This window comes from Opisthorchis viverrini, assembly GCF_000715545.1.
Source record: "Opisthorchis viverrini unplaced genomic scaffold opera_v5_18, whole genome shotgun sequence".
NCBI lineage: Eukaryota > Metazoa > Platyhelminthes > Trematoda > Opisthorchiida > Opisthorchiidae > Opisthorchis > Opisthorchis viverrini.
Window position 1 is genome coordinate 3,130,691 of NW_008751674.1, and position 14,401 is coordinate 3,145,091.

At 43.9% G+C, this 14,401-nt stretch overlaps 1 protein-coding gene across 1 annotated transcript; it reads left to right on the plus strand.

Moving 5' to 3' along the window:
• Nucleotides 1–1,006: 1,006 nt before the first annotated feature.
• T265_01709 (hypothetical protein) lies at nucleotides 1,007–12,693 on the plus strand (the record flags this gene model as incomplete). Its single annotated transcript, XM_009165775.1, has 5 exons — nucleotides 1,007–1,102; nucleotides 3,357–3,554; nucleotides 4,996–5,272; nucleotides 10,074–10,267; nucleotides 12,174–12,693. 5 exons carry the CDS (start codon nucleotides 1,007–1,009, stop codon nucleotides 12,519–12,521), a joined length of 1,113 nt encoding a protein of 370 aa, XP_009164039.1.
• Between the last annotated feature and the right edge of the window lie 1,708 nt (nucleotides 12,694–14,401).

The window sequence follows — 14,401 nt, forward strand, 5'->3', positions numbered from 1 at the left end:
CATTGGTTATGCCGAGCTACGGCAGATGATTTTCTGCATGGTTCGTTCTCCCTCAAAAGAGGAGCTGGTCATACTCCACAGGTTACACTATTGAAGCGCCGTACTTCGTGTGCCGTTTGGCGCGCAGAGCTGTCTTTGACCAGTCATGCGTCGGATGGAGATGACGTAGAGACAACGAAGCATGAAAGCCTTTACTAATCAACTCAGTCGCGTGGGTAACTATCGTCTCTCCAGATGGGGACAGTGGAACCCATGTTTAGTGGTCCTGAAAGTTCTGGTTGTATAAAGCAGCATCGGCGGTCTCAGATTAAAGCTATCGAGTTCATAGAGTAGCTCTTATTACCTGTTTCACCGAACAAACGGAACTATTGGACGTCAATGAATCGATTGGACTACGCCTCCAACGAGTGGCCCTCATTTTCTTATTTTATAGCTTCTTTAGCAGCTGGGGCCACTGCACTTAGGTACACAGGTTTTCAACTAAAAATAAATGAAGTGGACTGAACCAAACCGAATGCAACGAAAATTTCATCCATTCACTTCGTAGAACAAGTCGTGAAAATGCAGGTTTTTCATTGGTTACTCAGATTACGAACTGCTTGATACAACCATTGAACAGTTTGAGGGCCGCATCCGACGAAATAATTTGCGCGACCCCTCAGGGGAATTTGTCAGGGATGTGCCGAACTAAGATCATACTTGGTTGAGTCAGTTAGTTTTGAGGTGTTTATTCACCGTTCCACGTGTATTCGGACCAATTCGAGGACCATTCGGAATAGGAGAGTGGACAACTGAGGGTTTGTACTACGTTAGACAATAATTTGTCAGCGGCTTACGTCATATACAACTAATTTGCTCTCTTACCTATGCTTTCTTGCAATGGGGCATCACGTAATTACACACCTCATTGGTCCAGGTCACAGAGCGTTGTCTTTTTTTTCACCGAATTTTAGCGTTACGCTCCATCCGTCCGTAGTTATTTCGATCCTCAGTGGCTCAGTTAATTATGTTCGTTTCACTTCCTCCAATTTCATCCGTAACCAAACTTACCCCATTCGTCACTCGGATCCTGGGACATAATCCTGGTCCACACACTTTGCAGGTTAGTTTTGAGTCGGTTAAATTCAGTTTCACTTCACGTACTTCAATCGATCACTCAGCTTTTACACCCTTCCAGTGCCTAGTTGCCATGTCACCCGAAGGATGCACAAGGGCTGAGATACTGCCGGGTTGCTCAGGTCTAGACAGGAGCAGTTGCGGTTGGGTTCGACACACTTATCTCCAGATTAATAAGTTCGAGCTTTAACGGCTGGGCTATCATGTGATGATCAAGCTTCCCTTGGCGGAGTAAGGAAGATAAACAGAGAGTTTGTCCTTTCTTCCGCATGCTGGGTATATTAACGTCGGCGCTGAGGTTCCACACGGCTCGAACTGTGAGCTCTTTCCTACCGATTGACGCCTTTACCAATTGCGTTTCAATATTCCCCATCGGCAGAAATCAACACTGGGAATTCAACAGTATCTCACTGGTAGCGGTGTTCATTCTGATAGACCAAACAAGCAGGTCACTCGTATCTTCTGCAGTTATCCAAGTAATACTCACTTGTTTATGGATGGTCTCGACACGGTTCACATATTTTCTTGAAATATACGGAAAATTCAACTCAATATCGCGTGGATAAATATTGAAAATTCACCGTTCTTGTCGGTTGCTAATTTGCTGTGCATACTCTACTTTGTAGGGGTTTTTACGGTTCACTGATGATCTGTCTCTACCGGTGTCTAGAGTTGTGGCTGGTCTAGTTCGCCTATCTCAGTCGAATTGGGAACCTGTGTTGACCCAGTTATCCTACTGGTGTAACGATGATACTGCTGGTGAGGAAGGCATGCAAGTAGTATGTTTTCTTGTAAATTCGCTCTGCATCTCTTGAAAAAGGAGATCAGTTGCGGGATTTGTGGAGTCGCTTTGTAACATTTGCTGATTTGAGCAACAGTCAATGAATATCCAGGAAAGCTCAGGAAGACACGTTCAAGAGAAAATGGACGTTCAGTTTTTGTTAATAAGATTCAAATGAGAGTTTTGCTTCCCTGTCCAATAGTCTATAACTAGTCAGTTGGCATTTTCTAATAAATAACTCCGCAGCGAAGGCCTTCTTGCTTTCACTGGTAGATGGGTATTATACAGAACAGCTCTGATCACTCGAATGATTGTTCATTTGGCAGTCACTGAACCGACGATCATTTGTGCGAATTGAACAACAAACACTTTCGTCAGCCGTAATGTGAGTAGTGAGTGTAAGCCACTCTGATGTTTTCTGCTAGAATGTAAAATAGCTGTTTGTGGACTGGTCCCCCGGTCAGTGCGTTTTGTTTGTCAATTCACCATCCACGTGTTCGTAATTTGTCCATTATTTATAGCATCCGTATTGTTATTGTTACTTGCTTTATATGTAGGATATAACAACGGTATTTGTCGTCGTTACATAAGACACCAGGAAAACAGTGATTCCGTCAGCCACACTGCGGACTACTTGTACGGCCGGTAAGTAATGACCAAGGTTCGTTGTATGAGGACACTATCTTTACAAACTCTCAGTAGGCTACAGAGTCATCCTGCCATCGTGGGCACTGGTGCGACAACTCCAATCTCGATAGTTTCCAACACAAGACGTTTGTGACGGACAACCTTCCTTCTAGTCTACATATGCTGTACTGAACAAGGTAGGCAGGTTGTTTTTAGTACACTTATCAAGTCTAACCTTGCGGCTTCATGGGTTTTTTGCACCAATCGACGCGTCATTTTCATTGAGGTCTGTGTAGCAAGCTGGTGTATTATGCATTGGAAATTAGGCAAACACCCACTCTACAGGAACCCCAAAGCATCGAAGGTCGTGAAAATGTATTTTCACATATGTTTTCATCTACTTAGGTGGCATGAGTAGCGGGTATTTCCTCGCAGAAATGCAACATTGGCGAGATGGTATGGAATTGCAGAATCTTCAGTGCGAATTTGACTAGGGCGGAACAGAAGCGACCAACAACTAAAGGTGCCAGTTTGAAGATATGACCTAAAATCTTCAGAAACAGTCCATTCTCACTGACTGGAGTGCGTAAGTTGAAGGGAAGCGAAATGTCACTGCTGTTTTGTTGTCCATAGATCGAGAATGTAAGTTCATATCAATCCGCGAAAGAACTTACTTGAGCTGTTTGCGAACTCCTTGCCTTCTGTTTTTTCTCTATATTATGGCGCAGTGTTGTAAATAAATGTGAGCAAGTTCGCAATATATTTTATATTTCCTTAATTTTCTGTCTGAAGTGAATAATCTCCCATGTGACTGGTATTTCATGATCTTCAGGGAACTAACTCGTACGTGGTCGGTGCGTCAAGCTTAAGTCGCGTGCTAATCGATACAACTAGCAAAGGAAGAGGGCTTCAAAACTATTTGGATAGCTTGAAGACGGAGCTGGAACTGTGTACTACTGCAACACCTCTTTCGGCAGTACTGCTGACGCACTGGCATCCAGACCACACAGAGGGTGTCGGCGCTGTATTGGTGAGTGAATCGCACTTGTGAAACAATTATGCTGAATATTAGCATCGAAATTGAAGATCCAGCCTCGCACAGACAATACAAGGCCTATAGAACCCAAAAGTGCTGTGAAACTCTTTTATTGTTGCTCGTCATATGAGGTTTTCGCAGCTGTCTGATCGTGAAAGAGAATCGGATCTGTAACCCTCCAGGGAAGTCTATGCGGTATACCGAGTGGCCGGTCAATGACGTGATTAATCTAAACTTTTCCACTGATATTTTGGCTATCTTTTTCCCTGGTACATTTATGCCCGATGTGAATTGTTTTTTGAGAATAACCAAGAGATAACCTCTCATCAGGCCTGCAAATATCCGTTCCAGAAGAACGAACAACTGAGTTTCCTGTGACATGAACCTCACAAACTTTGGCATTTTTATTGAAACTCACAGGCCAACTTTGAAAGGTCGAACTTGAAGGTGATGTAGTACACTAAGCTCTAATATCTTTTCAATTTCCCATTTTGTCGATCGATTCTTGTTTCAGCTTTCTATCGTTGTCATAATTCTCATACTACTGATCTGTCGAAAGCAAATGAAAGTAGCCTCATTGCGGCGTCTCCTTCACGTCATATGAGGTTTTCGCAGCTGTCTGATCGTGAAAGAGAATCGGATCTGTAACCCTCCAGGGAAGTCTATGCGGTATACCGAGTGGCCGGTCAATGACGTGATTAATCTAAACTTTTCCACTGATATTTTGGCTATCTTTTTCCCTGGTACAGTTATGCCCAATGTGAATTGTTTTTTGAGAATAACCAAGAGATAACCTCTCATCAGGCCTGCAAATATCCGTTCCAGAAGAACGAACAACTGAGTTTCCTGTGACATGAACCTCACAAACTTTGGCATTTTTATTGAAACTCACAAGCCAACTTTGAAAGGTCGAACTTGAAGGTGATGTAGTACACTAAGCTCTAATATCTTTTCAATTTCCCATTTTGTCGATCGATTCTTGTTTCAGCTTTCTATCGTTGTCATAATTCTCATACTACTGATCTGTCGAAAGCAAATGAAAGCAGCCTCATTGCGGCGTCTCCTTCAGAAGCGTTTCTGTCCCTTGGACTATGTGTACAGCCTTTATCTGTTCTCTTAGGTTGACACCCCGTGTCTCCCATCTCAGCATGGTTCCATGCTAAGGGAATCTTGTGACGAATGACTGAGAAACCTAAGTGTACCCAAGATGCTCACGTTCCATCTACCAACCTACCTATTCCAGGTTGACAGTTCCCAGGCTCATCCCACGCCAGTTTTTTTTTCAAATTTCTCGAAAACCCGGCCTTCAAAATAGTGCTTCAAGTTCAGTCCAGTGGCTCCCGAAGTCATATGAGCTGTATTTGGAAATGTACAAGTGTGTTTGAACTTCTGCCGCAACCCAACTGTAAATTACTTCGTATTCACCTGCATATAGGACCTCGTCCACGAAATAGCCAGACGTAACACAGGCATCACAAAACCTATACCCGTCTATAAATTTCCCGGGGGACCGAACTTGAAGAAGCTCAATTTCTATCAAGGAGATATCTGTGATTTAGAAGCGGATCAGTGCATACCTGTTCCAGTGAGTGATTCGAATGCCGTCCACATCCGTGTGATTCCGTGTCCGGGACACTCTGTTGATCATGTTTGCTTTGCACTTGAGCGGAACGGCAGTCCTGTTTGTCTGTTCACTGGAGACACGATTCTAGGTGAGTACCGTAATTCTACTACTGACAGGGTTTTTTCCCTCTTCTGTGCTGTTTTCTAAATGGCGCTTTGTCGATCAATTCATTAGTCGGACAAACATCCCGGTGACAACCAGAAACAACCCAGCAGGTTTTCGTCTTCCTAGTGCAAAAAATCCATGCCGTTCCATTCCTGTCTCGAAACAAACTCATAACGGCTCTATGGTTCTTCGTAAGGTGCTCCCAGCTTACCTCGACCGGAACTATACTCACTGTTTGCCATGTGTTCCATGGAAGTTATACGTCAGAAAACGCCCCACTGAATGCTCTCCTGTTTGGGCAGCGGAAAGCCCTCGCTGTTCTCCGGCTGATCACCATTTGAATGGATCTTAACCGAAGGTCTTTCGTTTTGGTACCTGGGTTTCCATTTTTTAATGTTATATCAAATTTAAGTCACGTTCCTGATATTAAATTTTATTCTACTGATTTAAGTTCTATCACACCGAGGTAACTTTCTAGTAAGTTTGTCTGATTGGCGAAGGACTCACCCCAACCGCTCTACAACGTTCCCAGGGGTTGCGCTCTGTGTTTACTGGTCTACTGATCAAGCTGAATACGGCCAGCATCAGTGTGCCATGTGTATTTTGAGTTGCAGAGATGCCATCATCATCCAATCGTAAAATGCTGCGTACTTGTCGTACAGTGATTGTAGCTGCCACAGTTTCGTTCGACGATGATTCGGGGAGGTGGGGTAGGTAGCTGCGCATTGGAGGTGAGAGCTGATAAATTCGTGCGTAGATACAGCACTGTGGGTGGACTGTTAAATGGGGTGATTAGGAAGGGAGCTGTGCACTGAAGGCAACAGCTTGGATGCATGAGCGCCATTGAGGGCATGACTGGGCCATGTCTGACAATGTCTCTAACCATTGATATGGCCCGTCTTGGAGTCCTCATCCAGGAAGACGGCAATGACCAGCGAAGCTGAGTTTTCTGGTAATGGCTCTTATGCTTTGCTGCCAAGTCATTGTTTGACCGCCTCTGGCTCTCTTCCACCCTTCACGTGGTTGTGCGAAAAGAGCCCCTCGAGGAAGTCGGTCGACTGATCTGGAAGAGATGTCAGACCACCTTTCGTATCCGCGGGGTGTTTTGAATTGTTCTCCATTCACTTGACAGCTATGGATCACCAGCTAGGCATGCTGATGGTTATCGGACTACTCGTTCCATTTCACCTTCCGGTCTTACTCCCACGGATTTACACCGGGAGGCGGACGTCAGCTCATCGTATTGAATGGCTTACAGTTTTGTAAATTGAAAAAAACGGCTTATCCATCCTAAATTGTTGTGCAGTCGTACGGCCACTGTGGCGACAGAGTTTGAACAGAATTCAGGTCTAAATCAGTTCAAACATAACCGATCAATTTATTAGTTTGTTCGGCTCCGCCATACTGTTGTATTTTTATGTATAACTCCGTTTCGAATCCTAAAAGTTTCTCTTCATTCTGTCGTCAGACTTGAGCCGGTTTGGAAGACACTAAGCCCTTTGAAAGCAAAGTTTTCAGCTTGTCTACACTGGCCAGGTTTGGAATTTGTTTCGATACACATTCGATTCTGTGTTTGATTTTGTTGCTTTCAACGTATGCCACCTGTCTATCATGTCAGTTGTGCAAGGCGCTCGAGATTTCTGCTTCTATGGAGCAGTATTTGATCATATCGGCGTGGACGTTCAACTCTCAACTATACTTAACGGAATGAAAGGTTTCTTATCGGTCTCACATTTACTTACAGAAACCCGCTAAAAGAATGTGACTTTCACCGATGATCTTTGCTCTGCCGAATACCGGCGCGGTGGAGTGTATAGAGTATTCTTAGCATACTTTCCTTTACCCGTGAAATTACCACTTCTGTTGAACAGAAAACCGTTTCGTGACTACACATTTAGTCAAAGTTTTCTGCGAGAACTGGACGGTGAAATGTGTGTGTGTGACGGTTTTGGCGTAGCTCCAAGTATTTTGTGTATTTTGAATGCGTGACTATTCAACTGGTTACTTCCTCAGTTTCGGTGACAAGTAGAATCAATGCTCATTAGAACGCCGGACGAACGAAGGTTCCATCATAGTGTCCGCAATTTTCAGTCCCGTCAAAGCCATCCAATTTGAGTTAGGTGATTCCCTTAACAATGGGTTTATGTTGTAACGAATTCTTGTTACAGTGGACTTTTCTGTGATTTCGTTTATTGATCGCTTTCGTCTCGGTGAACAAAATTCGATTTCGCAGGGGTGATAAAGTGCTATCAAGGTGGCAAATTTCTCTTGGTATTTTCATCCACTGTCCTAGTTCTTGCATCATAAAACATACTGTCAGCCAGGGGTCGTTGCACTCAGGGGTAGCAATACTTTCTTCCCTGAAGGTCATATCAATGTAAGTCATTGAAAACGGGGATTACGAGTTGGTCTTAGAACCTGATTTTTGGTTTTCCCATTTGACGAATGGTTTCGCGGTAGATGTTTCTTGTTGGAGGAAATGATTTCCAACTTTTCTCGGTGGAAACTGTTATACCTCGAAACGAGTTGCAAACGGCGTTGTTTGTACATTAGGTTCTATTAGTAACTTATGAAAGACTGTGAGACGATTTGATCTCCGGAAAAGAGGTCTTGGATTCCTCTGGAAAAACAGGCAGGAGGGGCATGATGCTTGATGGTTAATTCGGTCAACTGACAGTAGTCGCGAAGGTCAAGGAGTTCAACTATGACACTCAAGTGAACCTAATTTTCAGCCCACAAATCGAGAAACAGGATCGCCCGCAAATGTCCCACCAGTGTGAACGATGGAGAGTTCAATTTGAGTGTCGCCCAAAGAACGGGAATCAAACAAGCATATCTCGAAGACCACATAGATATCGGCGAATCGGAATAAGCCCCCATCAGGCAGCCAATAGAAAACCGGGTAACAGTCATATTTTAAGTTCATTTGTGTGTTTCTGAACTCACGCAAACCAATGCGCAGTACGCACCTGTTGATGTACACAACGCTTCGCTACGCAGTGGCGTACGTATGATGAAACGTTTGCTATCGAGTTTACCGGAGCAGTTTTGCTGCAAATTCCACTTGCCTGTGAGGTAAATTATTGTGATGTCTTTTTGTGATTCCATAGGCGATAACTTGATTGTTTGTCTGTTTGACAACTAATCCAGACACTTTCTCGCCCGCTTTGCTGAATTTTCCTAAACTCCAAGGCTAATACGACGGTGGTTCACCTTTTTTGTCCTGATTTCGGCGTTTCACGATTTGGAATAAATTCGATGAAATATCTCCCCTTTTACTAGCTCAAATGGCTCAGGAAAGTCACTATAGTTCTCTAATTCTTTGGTGCTGTTTCCAGTTCTTCGTGCGGGGTTGGGTGTAGGATTGGTGCAATTTTGGGCGCGATTTTCAAGGCGAGAATTCTTGTAATCTAATATGAGAGACCAAGATAACTGTCACAAGAGAACCAGAAGCAGATCAAAGTTCTTATCAGAAGTTTCCAAGATTGACCACGTTTTGCCTCTATAAAAGCGTTATTCTCACAACCCCAGCTGACCCGTTTCCCAACCCTGTGGTCAAGAACTACCTTGTTTTGTCAGGTGGAAGGACATCTGTAGCTAAACTGCTCATTTGGTCGGTGGCTTTCGTGTGAAACGCCGAGAGAAGGCTGAAAAGAGACAATAAATAGATATCGACATTACTAACTGTCAACACAGATCAGTAACTGCTGGGGATGTGATCGTCACGGTCTTCAAATTTTTTCGTACAAGAATCCCCGTTGAATTCCTTATCGTTTTGAGGATATGCAGCGTCACGTCTTTGCAAACAATATTCTTTTCAAAGAGTGAGCATTCTCGGTAGCTCCATCGGTAAGTCAGCTGTCCGGTAGTTCACCGGAGGTTGGCGGTTTCACTCCTTCAGCCGTGTTTTGGTGTTCATGCTGCGTGTACTCAAGCTTATCCACTCATTACTTGGCGAGTTTCCTTCCGCCTCGCTTGAAAATACACTGGGTTTTAAGAATTCGGCGGTTTATTGACCAAGTTCCAAACATAGTTACTTCCCAAGGAAAAGTACACGACTTCGGTACATTGTACTCCATAGAATCTTACGAAGGACAGCTGATGTTTCTTGGACCATTTGAAGAGGGTGACATCACACAACAACAATGCCTGTATGACTTATGCGCTCATCTGCATACGAATTTTGTGTTTCACGGGCGACTTACCTAGAACTCATTTGTATCTATTGTTTATGATCTTGGACAGATGAGTGCTCTAGCAGATGAGTGTATAAGTCGAATTTTGTGCAATATGGGTTCAAAAAAACATAAGGTTGACGGGAACTCGCGGACTTCACCTACCCGATGAGCCTCAAGGAGGCTTGAACCGGTCATGGGCTGTTTTCAGCAACATTATGTGTAGTGTAGTACGTCTGAACAATGCTTTTTTCGTCGGCTTATGTTTACTGATCGACTGGCACAACCTTCCCTGAAGACCTGATCTGATATGATTTCAGATCGGCGTGCTGATATTGTACAACGTGTCATGCAGGTGTAATACGGACCAATCCAAGAAATAGACTTAAGCCTCATACAATAATTTCTCATTTGCAGGGCACTCCCGTTTTTACAGGCAGTTCAGTGACTGATCGTATCACATTTCTTATGGAACCAGGGGCTCGTCGTTTTTTTAGATTGCCGGTATTTCCTTTGGCTTGTTGATGACGCAGTTGTTTTTTTTAGATAAGTTTTAGGAGCAAATTTCTTACGCATTATCGTTCTCTTCGTTTCGTTGCCTTTTTGCAGGCCATGGGAGTACAACAGTGCAAGATTTGCCAGCGTACATGAATTCACTTTGTGTGTTGCGTGCTCTGGTGGAAAGAACAATGGGTCAGTCCGAAGAACCTCTCCTACTCTTACCTTCCCACGGTGTCGAGTCAAATGATGCGTTGGGCAAGGTTGACGAATACATCGTCAACCGGCAGTCTCGCATTAATAAGGTTCGCAAGCGATCTTCTGGAATGTTGCCTATGGATGAGATCACTAACCTTGGTTTGTTTTCGATAGAATTTGCAGCATTATGACTGTGGATTTGAACTGCTCTACTGCTCAACGATCAATTCCTTCACTCCTGACAATGAGCTTCTAAAGTTTCACAATGATTAGTTACAAACGGAACCCCCGTTGGATGCTGTTTTGGACAATATCTTTTATCCATATGTGGCCGACTGTAGTTTGCAAAGCGAACAAGGGGACGAGGAAGCCTTCGGGCTCATATGTCAGTTTTACACGTGAATACCAGCCTCAGCTAGGAAGCCTCTCATTTTCGCAAAACTGGAGATTCCTCTTGGTGGTTGAGCTCATCTAGCTTCTTCCCGTGTACGAAAGTACGACCACTGTGGCGTGCAAACAAATATTAAGTGAACACCAAAGACTCATGGGTTGTGAGAGTCTCATTTAAGTGTACTTACAACTTCACACAAGCTTTGGATAATTTGCATTGGAAGTTTGACAAATATAGTACGAAATTCGTTAGTCGTCTGTCGGTCCCTCATTACACCGATTTCAGCTGCGTAACCGTTATCCATTCTTGAAAGTTTAGAAAGTTATATACGATTCGTGCTCATCTGATGATGTGTCATGCTCCGCGGGTTGTTCAATGATCTGTGTGTGTGTGTGTGTGTGTGTGTGTGTGGGTCAACCGAATGGGTCAACAAAAACGCTGAATAGATTGTATTACTTCCCTGGACAAAGCTGACTTTCTAGTCCGAATATTCTAGTCAAAAGGAAGAGGGAACTTAGTCTGTGGAGAATTTCTGTGGGTTTATCCGATTGTCGTTTTGAACTGGCAGGGAGGTAGTTCCTCTTCAGTCAGAACTCGGTCAACCTTCATGGTGTGATTCCGGTGGTGTAAATAGATCAACGTCTTCCAAAGCGTATGTTTTTCGTTTTAGGATACGTTCAAAGTACATGTGGTCCGACTGATGTGCACGCAAGTTAGAGCGATACGTTTCTGAAGTCCTGTGTGAATGCACGTTCACGATGGTCTGGAACCATCACTGTGTCTTTCTGTGCTCCACAAGAGATATGGGATAATTTCAGGGTTGGACAACATAACTTGCAGTTATCGTGACTCTATTTCACAAATCAGTCATCCATTTGCTATCATTATCCAGGTGTAAAACGTCTTGGGATGAGAGGAGGTCATAGGTGTCGAAGATGGAGTTTCAGGATTGATTGGAATTTAGCGAACTACACTCATTTGCAAACAAATTTGGTTTTTCGAGAGGTACACCTCGAACTCAACTGAATCTTTTGTTTGTGACGTTTCCAGGCAGCTAAATGTGCTGCATCAGGCCGTCTCATTTTCCAGTTGCCACATAAACGAGAGATTCAGATGGGTTTCAGGTGAGTCTCTCGCGAAACCAAATTTGTTTGTAAATGAGTCTATCTCGCTAATTTCGTCAAATAGGACATATGGTTAACGGAAACTCGGGAACTGTGCCTACCGGTTGAGCTTCAAAAAGGGTGAAACCGGTCGTGAGCTTTTGATGCATTGGAATTCCTTGCTCATCCTTTGTGAATAGGTGCTCTTTCAGCTATGCTACTTGATTTTTTACGGCTCACCTGATGAACACAAACGAAACGGAATGACTGCACAGATATGATCGCTTGCCCTGTGTTCCTCGAATCAAAATGCTTCTCGGCCGAAAGGTTGTGTAGTTTGCCGTTCATTGTCTGATGATGACGATGATGGTGAATCGCCTCTTTCAGCTTCTTTCGCGAACGGTCCATAGCCTTAGTGTTCTCGTCCATTTTTTCTTGAGTATCAATGCTTAGTTAGGATAGCCCACCACCAAGCATTCAACTTCCTGTACGGTCGTTTTTTTGCCCATGAAATTCCAGACGATGGAATTCCTGCAGAGTCAACCACTTGATCGTTGGTTCAACGAATCGGATGTAATGCAGTATGTCTATCCGGAAGTCCCAGAATCATTGAAATTAGATGCCATGCTCAATTTACGTCACAGTCTATTCTGGATTGCTTCTGGAAGGGGACAAAACGATCAACCGTTTAGCCTGTGCGCTGTCGCTTCTGTTGGACACACCCGTCGTGAGGTGACGGCTGAGTGCTATTCAACCTTGCTTGCATCTGCCGAAAGGCGTATCTTGGTTTCACAGTCTCCACCCGTAGCAAGTGACTGGTATGATGTCTTGTGTGCGAAATGGGATTGGAAACGATCATCAACATGATATTGACTATTCTCTTCATCTTTAACAGGAACGATTTGTACAATAATTTTGGGAGTTGGTCATCGAAGCTTTTAGCTCCGGTGAATTTGTGAAAATGTTTGTATGTTTTCTGATTTTGAAGCCGTTTCTCTGATTTTTAAGAAATTACGAGATCAGCGTAAACAAACTGTGCATATCGTGGCTTCTCTTGAGCTCGCTCACAAACCGTTTTGGGGGGGTTGAAATCAAGTTCACATAGCTTATCAAGAATCACCTAAAAACTGTTTACTTACCTCAAGTTCGTGCGATATTGGGGGGGGGGGGGGGGTTGAAATCAAGTTCACATAGCTTATCAAGAATCACCTAAAAACTGTTTACTTACCTCAAGTTCGTGCGATATATTTACCTTCAAAACGTGACTGTGGCTCTGGCCAAAACCTCACATAAGCCATCCAAACATGGTGTATACGTGCCCACACTTTAACGAAAACATTCATCATCCTTGTCAGGCAACGCATACTTTCAAATTTTGGTCCGTGTGGATATCAAAGTAAATCAGCTGTGCACCATTCTTGTCGAGCTCCGCTGTTAAAGATAACTGCCAGCTGCAAAGCCTGGAAGAACAACTTTTGGCGTGACAGGTTCCTTGTGCGACACGTATTTGGAAAAAGAACCTGTCCTGGAGCATCTTGGTAATCAACACTGGAGAGTTACATTTGGGTTTGGGTACTCAGTTGAATCAAATTTCCGCGAATAATATGGCTGAAAGGCGCAAAATGTTGGTAGGACCCTTCGCTGAGTGTTCCGAACAGATAACAAGTCAACAAATAAAACGACTGTCCTCACCGATAAATTTACAACAGCGCATGTATTGAATAGTGTACAGTTTTATGTTAGGTTACATGTGACATGCAAGTGATTATTACTCGGACCTTGCACTCTAGTCAAGAAGATTGGCCAATTACTTGTCAAGACCGATGTAGAATACTCGGATCATCAATAACTGGTCGGTAGATCGAGACACCTGGGACTTATCTACGGATGAGTGGAATTAACTTGATTGTTACTGATGCATAAGTGTGTCAATGGCATAACTGAGGAAGAATTTATGAGCTCTCGGTGACGATTCTGTGATGTATTAGGGCACAGTTTTTGCTGATGGGAAGTTCACACGACGACACACACTACCTAGTTTAGCAAAATTCGCTTGTTTCCTCGCAACCTTAGGATCACGGTTTGATACGCTCCTCAAATCAGTAACGTCTAGTGATTCACGTGGACAGTGGTGTATTTCGTCAGTTGCCTGAGCACACGTGTGCCACACTTCATGAATGGTGGACGTCCGGGTTTGAAATTATACGTAAATTGGCCTAAAGCACGATAGAAAGATGTGATTCAGTCAGGGTGAATTACGGTATCAGGCGGGTTTTTGTTTTAGTCATCAGTTCATCAGCACTTCTCAGCCATGTCATTCGATTGAGCTGGGTACACTTTGAAATCTGATTATGCTCGGTGCAGTGATAGGGCTGGTCATGAGCATGCTGAGTGAACTGATGCAGCGCAATCGAAACATAGAACTCTTTTTTCCAGCGATCGGTACTGAACTTAGTAGTCGCTACAGCGTTGATTCCTGAGCGTCCATAGTCCCGTCGATACTACGTCATCTTCCCAGGCATCTCACGCTGTAACGAATTTTAACCTAGCTGAGCCGATTAGGTGATGCGTTTTGTTATTGACGCTGCCATGCTTCCCAAGACCTAAGAGTTACGAACGCTGAATACCGACTTCTGTGTCCCAACTTTTGTGGGATCGCTCAGCTGTAAAACCCCCTCGGTGCCTAGCTTCATGTCACCCGAAGGAAGTACGAGGGCCGGGAATACTGCCAGGTTACCCAAGCCTAG